This window comes from Diadema antillarum, unplaced genomic scaffold (genome assembly GCF_040938485.1).
Source record: "Diadema antillarum isolate AM-2024a unplaced genomic scaffold, OU_Dant_1.0 scf00000029, whole genome shotgun sequence".
Lineage (NCBI taxonomy): Eukaryota > Metazoa > Echinodermata > Echinoidea > Diadematoida > Diadematidae > Diadema > Diadema antillarum.
In genome coordinates, this window is record NW_027270918.1 from 7,735,088 (window position 1) to 7,750,227 (window position 15,140).

Genomic DNA, 15,140 nt, shown 5'->3' on the forward strand with positions numbered 1-15,140 from the left:
ACTTTCGCGGGAGCGCTTTCGCATCTTCACTAGTCTGAGCATCTTTCTTCTTGCCGACGCCAGAGACTCGGTAGAGGAGGATGATGGTGCTCCGCTTGCCTTGTCTATTTTGTCAAGTTTTCGCAACATATTTTCAAAGCTGTTTCTCCTGCTATCCCCTTCGCTCTCTGATGTGGATGAGGTTTGCCTCATACGAATCTTCCTTGGAATTGTTTTTAGAAGGCGTCGTTTACCAGACATGATTTTCCCGTACATCTTCACGGGTGGGGGTTTTCCTGTCAGTGGCTGAAGGGATGCATCAGTGTTGCCCTGTCTTCCTTCCTCAATCCGCTTACTGACTGGGCGTTTATCAACAATGGTAGTTGCGGCAGTTGGCGGGTTTACCGGCTGGCCATTGGAACTAGCAACCTCCTTATCTTTCTCATCGTTTTGTACGCTGTCAGTTAGTGCAGGTACTAGCTGGTTAGTAGACGATGGTGACTCGAGTTTGGTTGAGCAAATATCGTTGAGTGAGCCAACGAACAACAATGAGTGACAACTACCACTTTCACCTTTGTCCTCTGACATCAACGTGTTTCTCAACTGCTTTCGGCGCACAGGGGAAAGATGAGAGGAAAACGGTCTGTTTTCTCGGTCAAGACACTTTTCCTTTCCATTTGAAGACATCTCTCGCCTTTCCTCAAACAGTTCGAAGGTCTCTGTCGTATTCGTCTTTTCAGTTTTGTTGGTTTCTTTTCGTCTGTACATCTGCACCGACTGCTTTTGACCTAGAAGAAAGGATTGACAAATTTTACGAGTTTTTAATTTCATTCTGAAACATTAAAACTAGGTACAGTTCACTAAATATTGTTTTTTTAAATTCCAGTTCACCTTAATGTGGTCGAACCTAATATAAGATGAGATATTCATTGATCGATAACTCTGCGAATTTCCAAAACAAAAGCTGAAATCAGTTTCGTCACCTTCACTTTAGTAAGTCTTCAGGGTAGTTCAGCGTTTCCCGCTCATTTCGTCACCTCTTCATTCAATTTCATCACTTTTCAATTCAATTCAATTTCCTCTTGAGAAGCTTACTACGCTCATATCGTATAGTTTTAATTCCGTCATTTTCCATATTTTCTATTTTTGTCAATCAAATTTTTTAATTTAGCATTAAAGGACAAGTTCACCTTCATAAACATAAGGGTTGAGAAAATGCAGCAATATAAGTAGAGCACATCAGTGAAAGTTTGAGGAAAATTGGACAATCGATGCAAAAGTTATGAATTTTTAAGATTTTTGTGTTGGAACCGCTGGATGAGGAGACTACTACAGCTTGTGAGTCATATGCGTACAACAGTATAAAGAAAATATAAAGAAAATGTAACATATTTTCACTTTTTTCGTATAATAAAAGACCACTTGACTTGCCTCTTTCTAAAGGCAGGGGGAATAATATTACCCATAACATATTATGTCGGTAACGAGTCAAGGGAATGTGTACTTTTTTTCAAAAGATGAAATTTTGTGAAATTCTCTTTATATTTTCCTTGTATTGTTGTACGCATGTGACATCTAAGTTATTCATACACTGCAGTAGTCTTCTCATCCAGCGGTTACTACACAAAAACTTCAAAAATTCATAACTTTTGAAGGGATTGTCCGATTTTCCTCAAACTTTCAATGATGTGTTCTACTAATATTGCTACATTCTCTCAATCCTTATGTTTATGAAGGTGAACTTGTCCTTTAAATTTCGTCAATTGTCAATTTCGTTTTTATTCTGTCATTTCTCATATTCTTTATTTTTGGATCAATCAAATTTTTAAATTTAGCATTAAATTTCGTCAATTTCGTCAATTGAATTTGTCACTGAAATTCGTCTCTGCTGTTTGCGATTTGGGACTGCCTGGATCAAATTCGTATTTTGGTTTTTGTCAAACAAAGTCACTATTTTGTCATCAAATTCGTTGTGGTTATACGGGTCTTATGGAGGGTGAACTCTTGGGTAAACCAGCTCACTCCACGCACTTGCACTGCACGTGTGATGATGCATTTCATATTTCTGTGTATCGGTTGAGTGAATGAGTGAGTAGGTGAGCGAGTGTTGTGAGAGGAAAATGTGTTTGACGCATGATTAAAGTGACGTAAAGGTGAAGAGAAAACGATTCGATTCAGGTTATGATTACAGCATTTCGTATATCTGGCAGACGATTCTGAGAGGCACTCCGACGAAAATGAATGCCAACAGACGATATCGTTTCTTCTGTCTCGTGCTCATTGCAGCTACTGTGAACGAAGAATTTAAATTGCATTTGGCGAAAATGGCTGTATAAGCACGAAATCGACTGAAAATGTTTCAAAATTGACTGACAAAAGAATAAGTGACACGAGCATTCGCGCATTCCAAAGACGGAGTGCCAAGAACGGAATTGGAAACACATTCTGAAAAAGATTGAATGCAATGACCATGATGACGACGAAGGTGGACGGGAAACATAGCGAGCCATTATGAATAAATGAATTTGATGTGATTTTTATGCTAAATTCGGAATTATTTGGAGAAGCGTTCTTGACATTCAACAACGCCTCAACCAGGAGCAAATGCCTATTCACTACAGGGTTATGTCACATAACCATCTCGTTTGAAGGGCTAAAAAATTAATATTTGCAAACTATCCTTACCTCCACTTTGTACGACTTTTTGCAATTTTTGTTCCTTCACGCATTTTTCCCTCAGTGTACCCTCCTTTCTTTGACCATCACAGCTTTGACATTGTGCATCTTTACCCGTTAGTGTTTTGTCTTTTCGGGAGGATGACAGCATTTCACAGGTTTGCGGTCCATCTACCATGGATGGAAATGCACCGTCATCCTCGCTGTAGTCAAACATGGACATCGAGGAGGATGTCACCGACCTCGGGCATTGTGACGTCACCTCCGTTTGAGTGGATGATGTCGGGTCGACACACGTAATTTGTGGTATCGCGCGCTGTTCTACAGCAAGCCTAACACCGTCATCTTCTCGTTTTGTGCTCGCACGTTTTGCCAGTCCTCCGATGGCAGGCAATCCGCCCCTCATTCCCCGCAGCCTTTCGAGCCATTCCAGCGTGGTCTCGTCGGCGGAATCGTCGCTGTCGAACCGCCTGGCCTGAGCGCGCTCGAGCTGGCTTCTTAGCGTGGATCTGAAGTCTCGGAGAGTCTGTTTGTAGGCTCGAGACTTGCGCCACCCGCGGATCTCCCTGATGTCTACCGAGTACTCCGATGTCTCCGTGATGCTATTTTCCGTTCCATCTACATCGACGTCATCGATATCGAAGAGGTCATTGGGGGACACCAGTTCACTCATCAAACCACTCTCACTGTCCTGTGTTATTTCAAATGTAGGGAAAAATGTCTGCACCATGATTACTTGGCATAGAGACCGGTCACTCTTATCGTCAGCTAACTGATCAAAATGTAGCACTGGGAAATGTGTTGATAATTCATATGGATTACTGTAAGTTATATTACCCCAAATCGATGATTCTCATAAGTAGACAAGCAATGCTTTTTACGCATGGTGAGAATCATCTGACGAGTGTGCGTTAAATTGATTTCTTTGTCTGTGAAATGAGACAAAGAAATTATAATTTTTGCTGTCACATTAGAAGCAATATTGTGGTGAATTGACACTTTCTGGTAAAACAACAGTTACTATGCTAGAAAGCTAAAAGTCAACATGATGCTATCATGTATTATTCATCACTCAGCAAGATAACGAATTGATAGATCATAAAGATGCGCAGGCGTGAGTAATCTTATTCATAATTATACCATCATGACAAGGAGGGTTTGGTCACAGCCCGCCAATGTTGACATGCTAGATCACACTTCCACGTGAATTGTTTGTGGCTATCAATAGAAAGAGTATAAGAAACATCCCGAAAACATAATGCCTCCGGCGCCCTTTAGGCGGAGGCATAAAAAAGCTGGCATGGTAGAGTCATGATAACGTTTAACCGAAAGTTCATCAATGAATCTTACTCACCATTTCGTGCGAGTGGGTTTTGTCGTAGGTATAGGAACACTGCTTATAAGTTTCTCTTCATTGTGTGTTGGTGACCGATGTTGTATGCTTGTGGTTGGACAAAGCAATTACATGTTGGTATCTCTGCCGTGTCTCTATAGATACTGCATCGTGAAGTGCCTTTCTCTTTGTCTCCCTTTTTTTGTTGATCTCTCCCTCTCTCTCCTTTCCTGCGCGTGAGTTGCGCGTGTACGCGACTAGACTGTGACGTCACAGTGACAATCGCGTAGTATGTACTTTCGCAACAAAAGAGAACACACGCTCGACCACTTGCAGCGTGACGTCATAAAGACTTGTGTAGCTAACGCCGATGAGCCGCAGCAAATGGATGCATGCGGAGAATCGATGCCAACTTGTTGGAAGCAAAATATAATGTAGATGTTCAGTTCTATGATTCAAATGATCCGGGGCTTGATTTTTTTTTTCACGGTCACCCGGTAACATTGTTGTAGGCTTATTTACCCGTTGTGGTATATGTTGTTTGAAAGCTTACAAGGTGATGTAATGAGGGAGAGAGGTTTGAGGTACTAATACATGTACATTTGTATGTATAGCAGATAAAAGGACTGTTGGCGGAAAAAAAAGACCCTCGGAAGAAAGATGAGAGAGGGAGGAAACGACATATGGAGAGTGCATGGAAGGCAAATAGTAACAGTCGAGGGCAAATAGTAACAGTCGAGGGCAAATAGTGACAGTTGAGGGCAAATAGTGACAGTCGAAGGCGAATAGTAACAGTCAAAGGGCAAAATTAGTGACAAATAGTGACAGTCGAAGGGCAACAGTGAACCGCACTTCTCTCTTTCTCCATGATTTTCAACCAGCTCCTCCTCCATCTCCTCCCTCCTTTCTGGTTTATCTTTCTCTCTTCCAAACCCTTTACCTGATTCTCACTCTATTCTTCCTTGCAATATTCCCCGTCTCCTATAGACACCATCTTCATTTCATTAGTGCAATCTCAACTTTCAGCTAACCACTGCCCTTTGACTAAACATGTGCCTGAAAAGGGAAAAATATCACGTGGTAGAATGTCAGTTGTCTAGATTCAAAAAAAAAAAAAATGCATGCAACCAGTCAACTGTTATGTCCTGAATGGTTTGGGATTATATGTTTTAAAAAAAAATCATATTTTGATGATGCGTTGAGCGCTTTTGTCAACGGTTCAGATTTACATGATATAACTTTGGTTATGTTTAAATTTAGTCTTATAATCACGAGTAATCTCTTAAAAGCTCAACAGTGAAAACTTGATTAAACTCGGGTACGAATTGAGGAAGTTACACACTGAGTGTAAGAAAGTCTGGTGACATGGACTTAAAGAGTGATTTCAGCCCAGGGTAAAGTTACTCTGAAGAAAAAGAGTAAAATTGTATAAGCACAACAGTGAAAATTTCATCAAAATCGGATAAAAATTGGGAAAGTTACGACATCGTAAATTTTGGCCAATCATTTGCGAAACTGTTCTCAAACAGTCGATATAAATATGCATAATGCGTGAGTTCATGATGTCATCACATCTTAATTTTCCGTTGATCATGTTAAAAAAAAGTGGCAAAAATTCGAGATTTGTGCCATGAAATTACAAAACATGATATTATTCTTGGCTGAATAACTTCAGAATAATTATCACTCAGTTACACAAAAGATACGGATATGAGACTGGAGCATCTGCATTACAAGAAAATAAAAACCTACAAATTTCAAGATCTTGTGTACAAACTATATTGCAAGGTGTAAGAAGATGACACCACCAACTAACTCCTTTGCATAATATTGACTGTTCGAGAGGTGTTTTGTGAAAATTAGCGAAACCTCAGAATTTCATAACTTCCTTAATTCGTACCCGATTTTTATCAAATTTTCATGGTTGATCTTTTAAGAGATTACTCCTTATCATAGGACTAACTTTTAACATAACCGAAGTTTTACCCTTTACCTCTGAACCGTTAACAAGAGCGCTTATTGTATCATTCAAATATGATATCATTTTTTTAAATCCCAAACTATCCAAGACATACAGTTGACCAGTTGTGTGCATTTTTTTAAAAATTTAGACAACTGACATTGTATACTACGTGATAATTTGACCTTTTCAGGCACGTTGTTTAGTCAAAGGGCAGCGGCGAGTTTGAAGCTAAGGTTGCACTATAAAGACGTTATATAGAATGTGAGGCGGATTTAAAATTAAAAAAAAGAAGGAGATGATATACTTTACAGTTTGTGGCTGCACGATCTTGCAGTTGACCTTACAAGATGTCGGTTAACGTTTTGCGTATCTCAAAGTTCCTCATATCATGTGACTGGTGGCAAGATCAGGGTTACACACTGAATATAAGAAAGTCCGGTGACATGGAGTTAACAGCAGTCACATGATATGAGGTAGTTGATATGAGGTACTTTGCAACGAACTTTGAGATACGCAAAATGTTCACCAACAAGCAGAGGACTTCTTTGTAAGGTCAACCGGAATTTCGAGCAGCCACAAACTGGATAGTATATCATCTTATATCTTTTATCTTAAGTTCAGTAGTTCGCGCAAGTGGTAAATCCATCAAACTGAAAATGAAATTCAGACAAAGTAGAGTCTATTCTTAGACAGTGGTGTTTTTTTTTTTTCAAATCGTCACGATTTATTTGATGTATAAACCAATCGGCTCACTCCGATGCGTTTCGTCTCGCCATGAAATTCTAATGCGCTTCAGATGCACTTTAACAATGTCATTTTTTGTATTGCTTGTTAATGATACAATAACAGACAGAAAAAGAATAAAGAAGGAGCAAAGACGGAGGGTGGTTTATTTTCACTCGTTTTGGAGTGACCTCAGGGATCACTCGAAGATTTTGGAGTGATCCCTGAGGTCACTCCAAAACGAGTGAAAATGAACATTTTCACTCAAAATCCACTCCAATTTCACTCTAAATTCACTCTTTTTTTATTCACTCCTTTAAGAGTGAATATTTTCACTCGATTTTTTTTTAGAAAGTAGTGCCGAGAGAGAAGAGAGAGAGACAGAGAGAGAGAGAGAGAGAGAGAATGACAGACATGTCATCACTGACTGATCTTAAGGTGCATATTTCGAAAATTTGATTGTAGTCATATTACCACAATCAACAATCTCGTTTTTCCAATGAAGGAGTATTACACAAACAACAACAAAGTCACGTGACCAAAGCGACTGCTTCGAGACCTATAATGTCACATAAATCTGACATAGATAATATGGTACATCAGGGAGGTGAACAACCTCCCTGGATAATGCAATGTACTGTTTTGTGCGAGTGGTGTTAAAATATAATTCGGAATGGTTCGTTCAAGGTTCATTACCCTCGAACAATGCGTGATGATATCTGATGACTTCACCCGGAAATGTTTTCAAACTCCCTTTGCTATTATTACCGTTCATTGTTCCGACTACCTTTTTTATATAGCGCTGTGCATCTTAAAAAAACAAATAAACAGGACATATATCATTTTCCAGCAGATTCTTCGACCTTGCGGCGGAAGGACTCTAGCTCTCGGACTTGAAACTCGATGAACGAGTCTCCGGTCACATCTTTGAAGAAACGTTCGGCCAGATTTCGACAAGCCTGTGGAGGAATAATATCAAAAATGCCCTTAGACACACACTATATCAATCATAACAATGACACAGATTCTACATTAAAATCGAAGACTGATACAACAAAAGTCATTATCAATAATACAGTATACGCACTGTCTCTTGGATTATTTCCTTTGTAGTAAAGTGAAATAGATGGAACATAAATACGAAAGTACATAACTTCTCATGGCAGCTTCAGGGGGCGTTCCCAGACACGTGCGTCAAACAACGCGTATTTTTTTCTTATACCCTGTTCCATAGGGTGCACGCCACGAGACCGACACCCACGAGTCATAATATACAGCCCAGTAGTTCGACACTAAGCTAACAAGGCCCACGAGACCGGCACATTAAGCCCCGTGTTGTATCTGTCGAACTCGTGGGCTGTTTTTACCTAGTGTCGAACTCATGGGCTTTATTTGCCTATAGTGTCGAACTCATGGGCTGTGATGACTCGTGAGCTGTATGGCTCATGGACCTGTTTCAATGTCGAACTCGTGGGCTGTATGACTCGTGGGTATCGGTCTTATGCCTATGGGATGACCCCGTTCCGCAGAGACTTTTTCTGATCGATCACTCATCGGACGCAAAGCTTTCTGCTTCTTGCCACCAACCAAAGTGTATGGGATTGCAGTCTGATGAATCCGACTTGCGTTGGTCGACTATCAGGTCAGTGTCGACATGTCGTGCGGTGATCCGATGAGGCAAGATCGTCCGATGAGGATCACGCTCGACATGTCTGACACTGACCTGATAGTCAGCCAACACAAGTAGAATTCATCAGACTGCAATCCATATACTTCGGTGGGTGGCCGGAAGCAGCCAAATTTTGTATCCGACGAGTGACAGATGAGAAAAAATATCTCTGTGGAATTGGTATTACAGAATCTTCTTAGTGGCAACTAAAAATGATACCCTAGTCATATCATCATATCATATCATATCATATATCATATCATATCATATCATATCATATCATATCATATCATATCATATCATATCATGTCATATCATATCATATCATATCACATCACGTCATTTATCATATCATATCACATCACGTCATTTATCATATCCTATCACATATCATAATCATATTTATTATCATATCATATCATATCATATCATAATCACGCTCCTTGTGAGGAAACTTTTAAAAGCACTCTTCCAACTATGATTATCATCATAGTTTGTTAGAGTACCGAAACGATGATGTAATAATCATAATTATGACACAGTCTTTTGTTACAGCTTGGGTTGGAACCCAACACTCAGGCCAGGTGAGGTAATCTAGAACTACTTTCCATGGCGATGAATGGCCATGACATCACATTTTGGAACTCTACGATCTATCAACTTTGGTCAGTCCCGCGCGCCATTAGGGAAAAAGCGGGAGATAGACCCCCTGAGAGGCAGTAGTATACTGTATCAACTATTCGCATCGCGTGCCATAAAAATGGAAGAGAAAAGTGAGTAAAGAAACGCTGAAATTAGAAATCTACTCAAGAATGAAAAAATAAAGTCACACACCTGGGAAGTTTGATATCGGAAGTGCGGTTTCTCCTCAGTGGCTACTTTCAGGATGAGCTCCGCGATGTCCTCGGGTTCCTGTATTTGGCTCGGGCTGAGCAAATCGCTGTGGAAATCTTCTCCATGATCGAAGCACGTCGACAGCGTGCGGTCGATGTCGCCGACGTCGGGGTGCGAACGAATACTTTGCTCCCCACCGAGCTGCTGGGCGATCATATTTTCCATGATAGCGGTGTTGACGCCTCCAGGTTCAATCACACTGACCCTAATCAAGAATGATTTGAAAAAAAAAAAACACGCACATTAATGATTAATCTATCTATCTAACCCTTGCAATTGTACTATCAAGATCCTGGAATAGATTTTATAGGGAAACTACAACGTTCTCGTAGGCAATTGTTTAAAACAGGATGTTGTGAGAACAAGTAACATTTAGTGTCTTATCTCTCACAAGGATAAGAGATAGGGTATATTATTTCATTGAGAGGGTGTCCTCTTGTAGGTATACACGTCGCAGTATCCTAATCACGAGTTTCTGATGTAATTTGCAAATCAAAGTAAACCCTGTACTCTCAACGTGAGTCAAAGATGCCGTATCTACTACTAGGCCTACTACTATACTACTACTACTAGGCCTACTACTATACTACTACTACTACCACTACCACTACTACTACTACTACTACTACTACTACTACTACTACTACTACTACTACTACTACTACTACTACTACTACTACTACTATACACACACACAAAAAAAAAATATGACGACAAAGGGAATTCGTTCATTTGTCACTGTCACGCTGAGCCGAAGAGTGATGGACTTTGGAAAGATTACAAAATAAAACAAAATAAAAAGGAGCACATGAAGGGAGAGTAACGATACGCCAGGATGTCACATTCATTGAGATAGAAAGAATATTAGCATAGCATCCTGTCACAGTCGTTTATACTCTGACTAAACAAAAAGAAAAAAGATTATAAAAACAAGTCATTCAGAAATGAAAGGCAAATTAAACAAACGGTCTGATTTGGAAGCTTTCCAAATTTCAAAGTCATCGAAAAAGAAAACAAAAGCAAAAACTCCCTGATTTGGAAGCTTCCCGAAATTAAACCAATTGTATTTTTAAACATCTATTTTTTTTTTTACCACAATCAGCACACAGAGTTAACGTCATAATCAATCACGTCATAATCAATCACGTCACGTCAGAGAACATCATAGAGCATCCTGCTAGAATACAACATACTAGTATTTCAAAATATTGTTTCTTAAAAATGAAAGAGAATGACTCACGATACCAAGCTCAAGTTAGTATACTATGATGAATGTTTAACTCTTCACAAGTGTGACGTCACTATAGTATACCTTATATTAAAGAATCGTCCAATGACTGCTATCTCCTGGCTGAAGGCGACGATCGCCTGCTTGGTTGCACCATAGAGACCCATGTACGGAAAGGCTTCGGTGGGTATACGGACAATGATAACGATAATAATGATAACGATAATAACGGTAATAATCACAATCATAATCATAAGCATAATTGTATTATCATGTAATGGTGATAGATACAGGTATTGATAATAAAATTGATAATATTTAAAATTAACTACATAACGACGAATAACAGCACGTTCATACGTCACTTCCGCAAGGGTTATTCTGATTGAATGTATTCAATGTATTAAAGTGTCTACATTTACTGCTACTAAACGTACACTGAGTGTGCAGGTGTGTTCCAAGGGATGTCACAATTCCTTGGACGTTGTAACAAGAGATCGTTCTTCTGAGGTACCCATAGGACACATTTTAAGATGATGGACACGAATTCTGATGATGGTACCATCATTCATAACATTGTCCAACTTCTCTCAAGTTGTTCCGGTCCCTATTAATGGAAAAGGTGCACCTCTACATCTTGAAAAACATATGCTTAATTGATATAAGCGATTTCAATTAATCACACAGATGTGAAATCGCAATAGGAAATGGCATTCTATATCTTTCTTCCGGAGTAGAAAAAAGACATGCTCACGTATACAGAACGAACAAAACAAAATTACATTCAGTTTCAATTCAATTTAATTCAAATCAAAATTTATTTCCAATATCACATTTTTGTTGTCGATACAAATTCAAGGAAAGCAAGGGAAACATGGACATACAACTGTAATACAGAAGAGGGGGAGGGGGATAGTGATGTGATCAAAAATTGAAATCTGCTAAGCGCTCACCAACAAGACCGTGTACACTTCCCATATTGATGATTCTGCCTGACCTCTGTCGCTTCATGATGGGAAGTACTTCCTGTGTCACGCGAACTGTTCCGAAGAAGTTGACGTCAAATACCCTCCTCATAGCTCGGCTGCTAACATATTCTGTGATGTCGAATAGGTTGAGCCCAGCGATGTTGACTGCAAAACCGAACAAGTTGCATAACAAATTCTCTGATTTCTCATTCAAACTCCATCATCGTGTTCACTGAGTCCGTCCTCTCCTCGATATAGGTTACACAAAATGTTTCCATGCGAGTATGTTCAAATGTTAGATAATACATCTGTATGAACAGTGGAGATTATTCCTCAGTATGTAATTATGTCAAAAAGAAGGACGACTGAGATATCAAAGACAGACTTGGAAAAATCTGTATTATTTTGTCTACCAAAGAGTTTTAGTACATTGCTTAATCATAATGGGTATCATGTTGTGATAACCGTTACAAGGTAAATGTAGTTTGTGACGAATTTCATCGATATTTTGACCTTTTTTTTTGTAGATAATCTACACAGTTTAAGGGAAGTTGCATCATATTCCAAAAAAGAATATAAGTTTTCGAATAGTTATTTCAAAGAGCTCTCGATTATCTTGTGTTTTAGCATCAGCAATTAACCACAAGTGTGATATGACAAATAACTTTAACTGCGACTTCGAATCAAAAGTGATAAAATAATGTTGAATAATGTTATTGGTCAGTGATGTGTTCCCTATCCTGTGCTTGGAGGGATTATGGGCTATTCCAATGGAGAAAGAGTTTCTTACTCAGAATGTCAATACGAGAATGTTTCTTCATAACCATGGCAACCGCGTCGCCGATCATCTCCTCCTTGGTGACATCCATTTGAATTGGAAAGAGCGTCTCGTTGAGGGCGCCCTCAGCTCTCTTCTTGAACTCTGCCTCCTCCGCAGGAGGCTTGAGGACAGTTGCATAGACAAGGAATCTCTTCTGCGGATCGTGAGCCAAGAGCATCGCCGTGGCCAGCCCGATGCCAGAGGAACAACCGCTGATGAACACAATCTCCGGCATGGTTGAATTTATTCTATAAGACAGTGATGAACGATGATATAATTGTATTGACATTCACTAAAGTCATGCGCAATATTTCTCTCTGGGTTTGTTTTTTTTTCTTCAATGCGATTTTGTAGCTGTTGTCTTAATGATAAGCAAGTTTGCATGAGCAATAATAATCAACCACGAAAACTGCATCTTCTAATATGCCAGTTTTAATTGTGCCACATTTCTCTATATTTGCTCCATGAGGACTGGACATCGAGCTGTCCACGCACATTCAACATTTCACCCCCCCCCCAATTATCTTTGACTCGCAACCCCCATCTCCTACTTCTACACAGAGCCAGCAGCAAGTAGTTTGCAAGAGAAAAAACCCCCCAAAACATCGCTTTTACTTTTTACCCTCTTTTGGAGCTTTGAGGAAGTTCATGAATTTTGCCAAATAGGCCTAGTATTTCAGTGGTCAAACTCTTGTCATAATCATCACCATCATCATCGAGTTGCAAGGTCTACGGAACGTTTTTTGTAGTGTTCGTGTGGGTGTGTGTGTGTGTGTGTGTCAGTGTGTGTGTTGTGTGAACGATTGCAGGTCGGGGTGTAAAGGGACGATATAGTTTTGGTAGAGATGGTGATTCAAACCACATTACTATAGAGCATACAATTTCTAAGAGGCATTCAAAGTTTATTTGATGAAAATTGGTTTTGAAATGACTGAGATATCAAAACAACAAAGTAAAACAACAGGTGATCCTAATAAAAGGTGGGTCAAACCTTTTACTATGATCGCTTCTTTAGTTATTTTGGATATCTACAGTCATTTTAAAATCAATTTTTATCAAAAAGACTTTGAATCTTTTTTAGGATTGTTTACTCTTTTCTTTATCAATAATAATAATATGAGGTTTCTCGTTATCTCACAAAAAAGTTGGAAACCCGAAGCCCCATTCTAACCAAGACTTAAATCTTCCCTATAAAGGGTAGTGCTTGTAGTTGGCTCAAAAGTCTATTTACCCCCCCCCCCCCCCCCCCCGTGCTGAACCTTGGGTCATGGGTTTTGTTGTATGTGTTTTTGGAATATTTTACATATTTTTCGTGTTTTTTTAAAGAACCAATTAACGTGTGGGTGTCGCCGAGACGAATAGATCCTGGAGACGTCTCGAGTCGCCTTATAGAGACGCCTTATTCTATTTTGTTCTTTCAAGTCGCCTCTCAAACAAAATAACTGATTGACTAGCAGTAATGGGCGACTTGTGAAGAACTGCAAGTAGTGCACGTGGGTTCACATATTATTGGAGTCTCCCCTGACACAGCGAGACGAGATCAGGGGGCGGGGCAAATTGGATCAACAGCGGTCACAGCTGCACACAACAGCACTGATCGAAGCTGCCCCGTTGAACCAAGGAGGTACTAGGCTTGCCTAGTACCTCCTTGGTTGAACCATGGACCTAGCTAGGTCCATGGTTGAACAGACCCCGTAGCTCGGGATCATCACGGAGAGCTGTAGGGCTGTAGGCACTACCTTTACAACATGTAGACTACGTCCAGTGATTTCAGGGGCAATGTTCGTTGTGATAAGTCGTATGTTGTTCGGCAGGTGGAGGTCCAAAAGGTCGTTTCATTTACGGTGTTGTTTCCATTACAATGAGGCAAGGGTATAGGAACGCTCTACCTATCACGAAGTTCCTTCAACAGCAGCTGCAACAACAATAGTTACGGGTAAAACACACATCATGCCACGATGTTTTTGACAAGCAAAACCTCTTTAAACAAAAACAAAACAAGCACCAGTAGTAGTACCGCACAACACAGAGAAACAGGACGTTGAAATATTTGGAGGACATTTACCTTGACTTGTGCTATGCGCGATGGATACTACAGTGTATCAGGGGTATTATTCAGCTCAAGGTTAACATGACCACATTTGGTTGTTGGTATAACCATCTTTGACCTGCAGGTCAATGGTATAACAACACTTTCTTACCATCAGCTGAAAAGCAGCGAAACACGGAAAGAAATCAACTTGAATTGGCCACCTGCAGAGCAGTAGGGACGGGACATACAAGTCATTCACTGCATTGGATAGGCGTGATCCAATTAGACCAAAGAGGTACTATGCGAGCTCGCCTATGATTAGACCATAGCGTGCAATCAGGGAGGAGGGAAGAGCCCCCTCCCTGGTGCAATGTAATGTTTCCAGCTTACTCTACACTTACCTCAATCATGTATTGTACTTCCAACGCAGAAGAAATGGAGAAAACGACGTTCGCAATGTTGGATACAATTAAATTCCATTAATTCGACTGCTGTTCCCTCCCCACTATTACTCTTGCCAATTAAAGACCAACGGTCATGGTTGCCCCGTGTTATCGTATTCTTAATGATCTGAATTGTTTACATTCCCGCTGGCGGTATTGCAGGGGGAAAATCATAAGACCCCGAAAAACGGGGACAATACATGATTAGGAAGGTCCGTTGTGCCCAAGCAAGGAGGTACTAGGCGAGGCTCGCCTAGTACCTCCTTGGTCCAAGGTATAAAGTGTATAGTAAGCGTCTGATCATATTCTTCAAACACTATAATATAACACCGCTGTATGGTAACATTTGGCACGTACAATGCATGTTAGTAAACCAATTTTCGCTTTGAATACGTTTTCTAGTCACTTTGGA

At 40.0% G+C, this 15,140-nt stretch overlaps 1 protein-coding gene across 1 annotated transcript; it reads right to left on the reverse strand.

Moving 5' to 3' along the window:
- Positions 1-7,513: 7,513 nt before the first annotated feature.
- LOC139737507 (retinol dehydrogenase 8-like) lies at positions 7,514-12,488 on the reverse strand. The gene is made up of 5 exons (XM_071648180.1): positions 12,224-12,488; positions 11,419-11,598; positions 10,550-10,643; positions 9,178-9,442; positions 7,514-7,633 (listed from the first exon to the last, which is right to left on the reverse strand). The coding sequence occupies exons 1-5, from the start codon at positions 12,486-12,488 to the stop codon at positions 7,514-7,516; spliced, it is 924 nt and encodes a 307-aa protein (XP_071504281.1).
- Between the last annotated feature and the right edge of the window lie 2,652 nt (positions 12,489-15,140).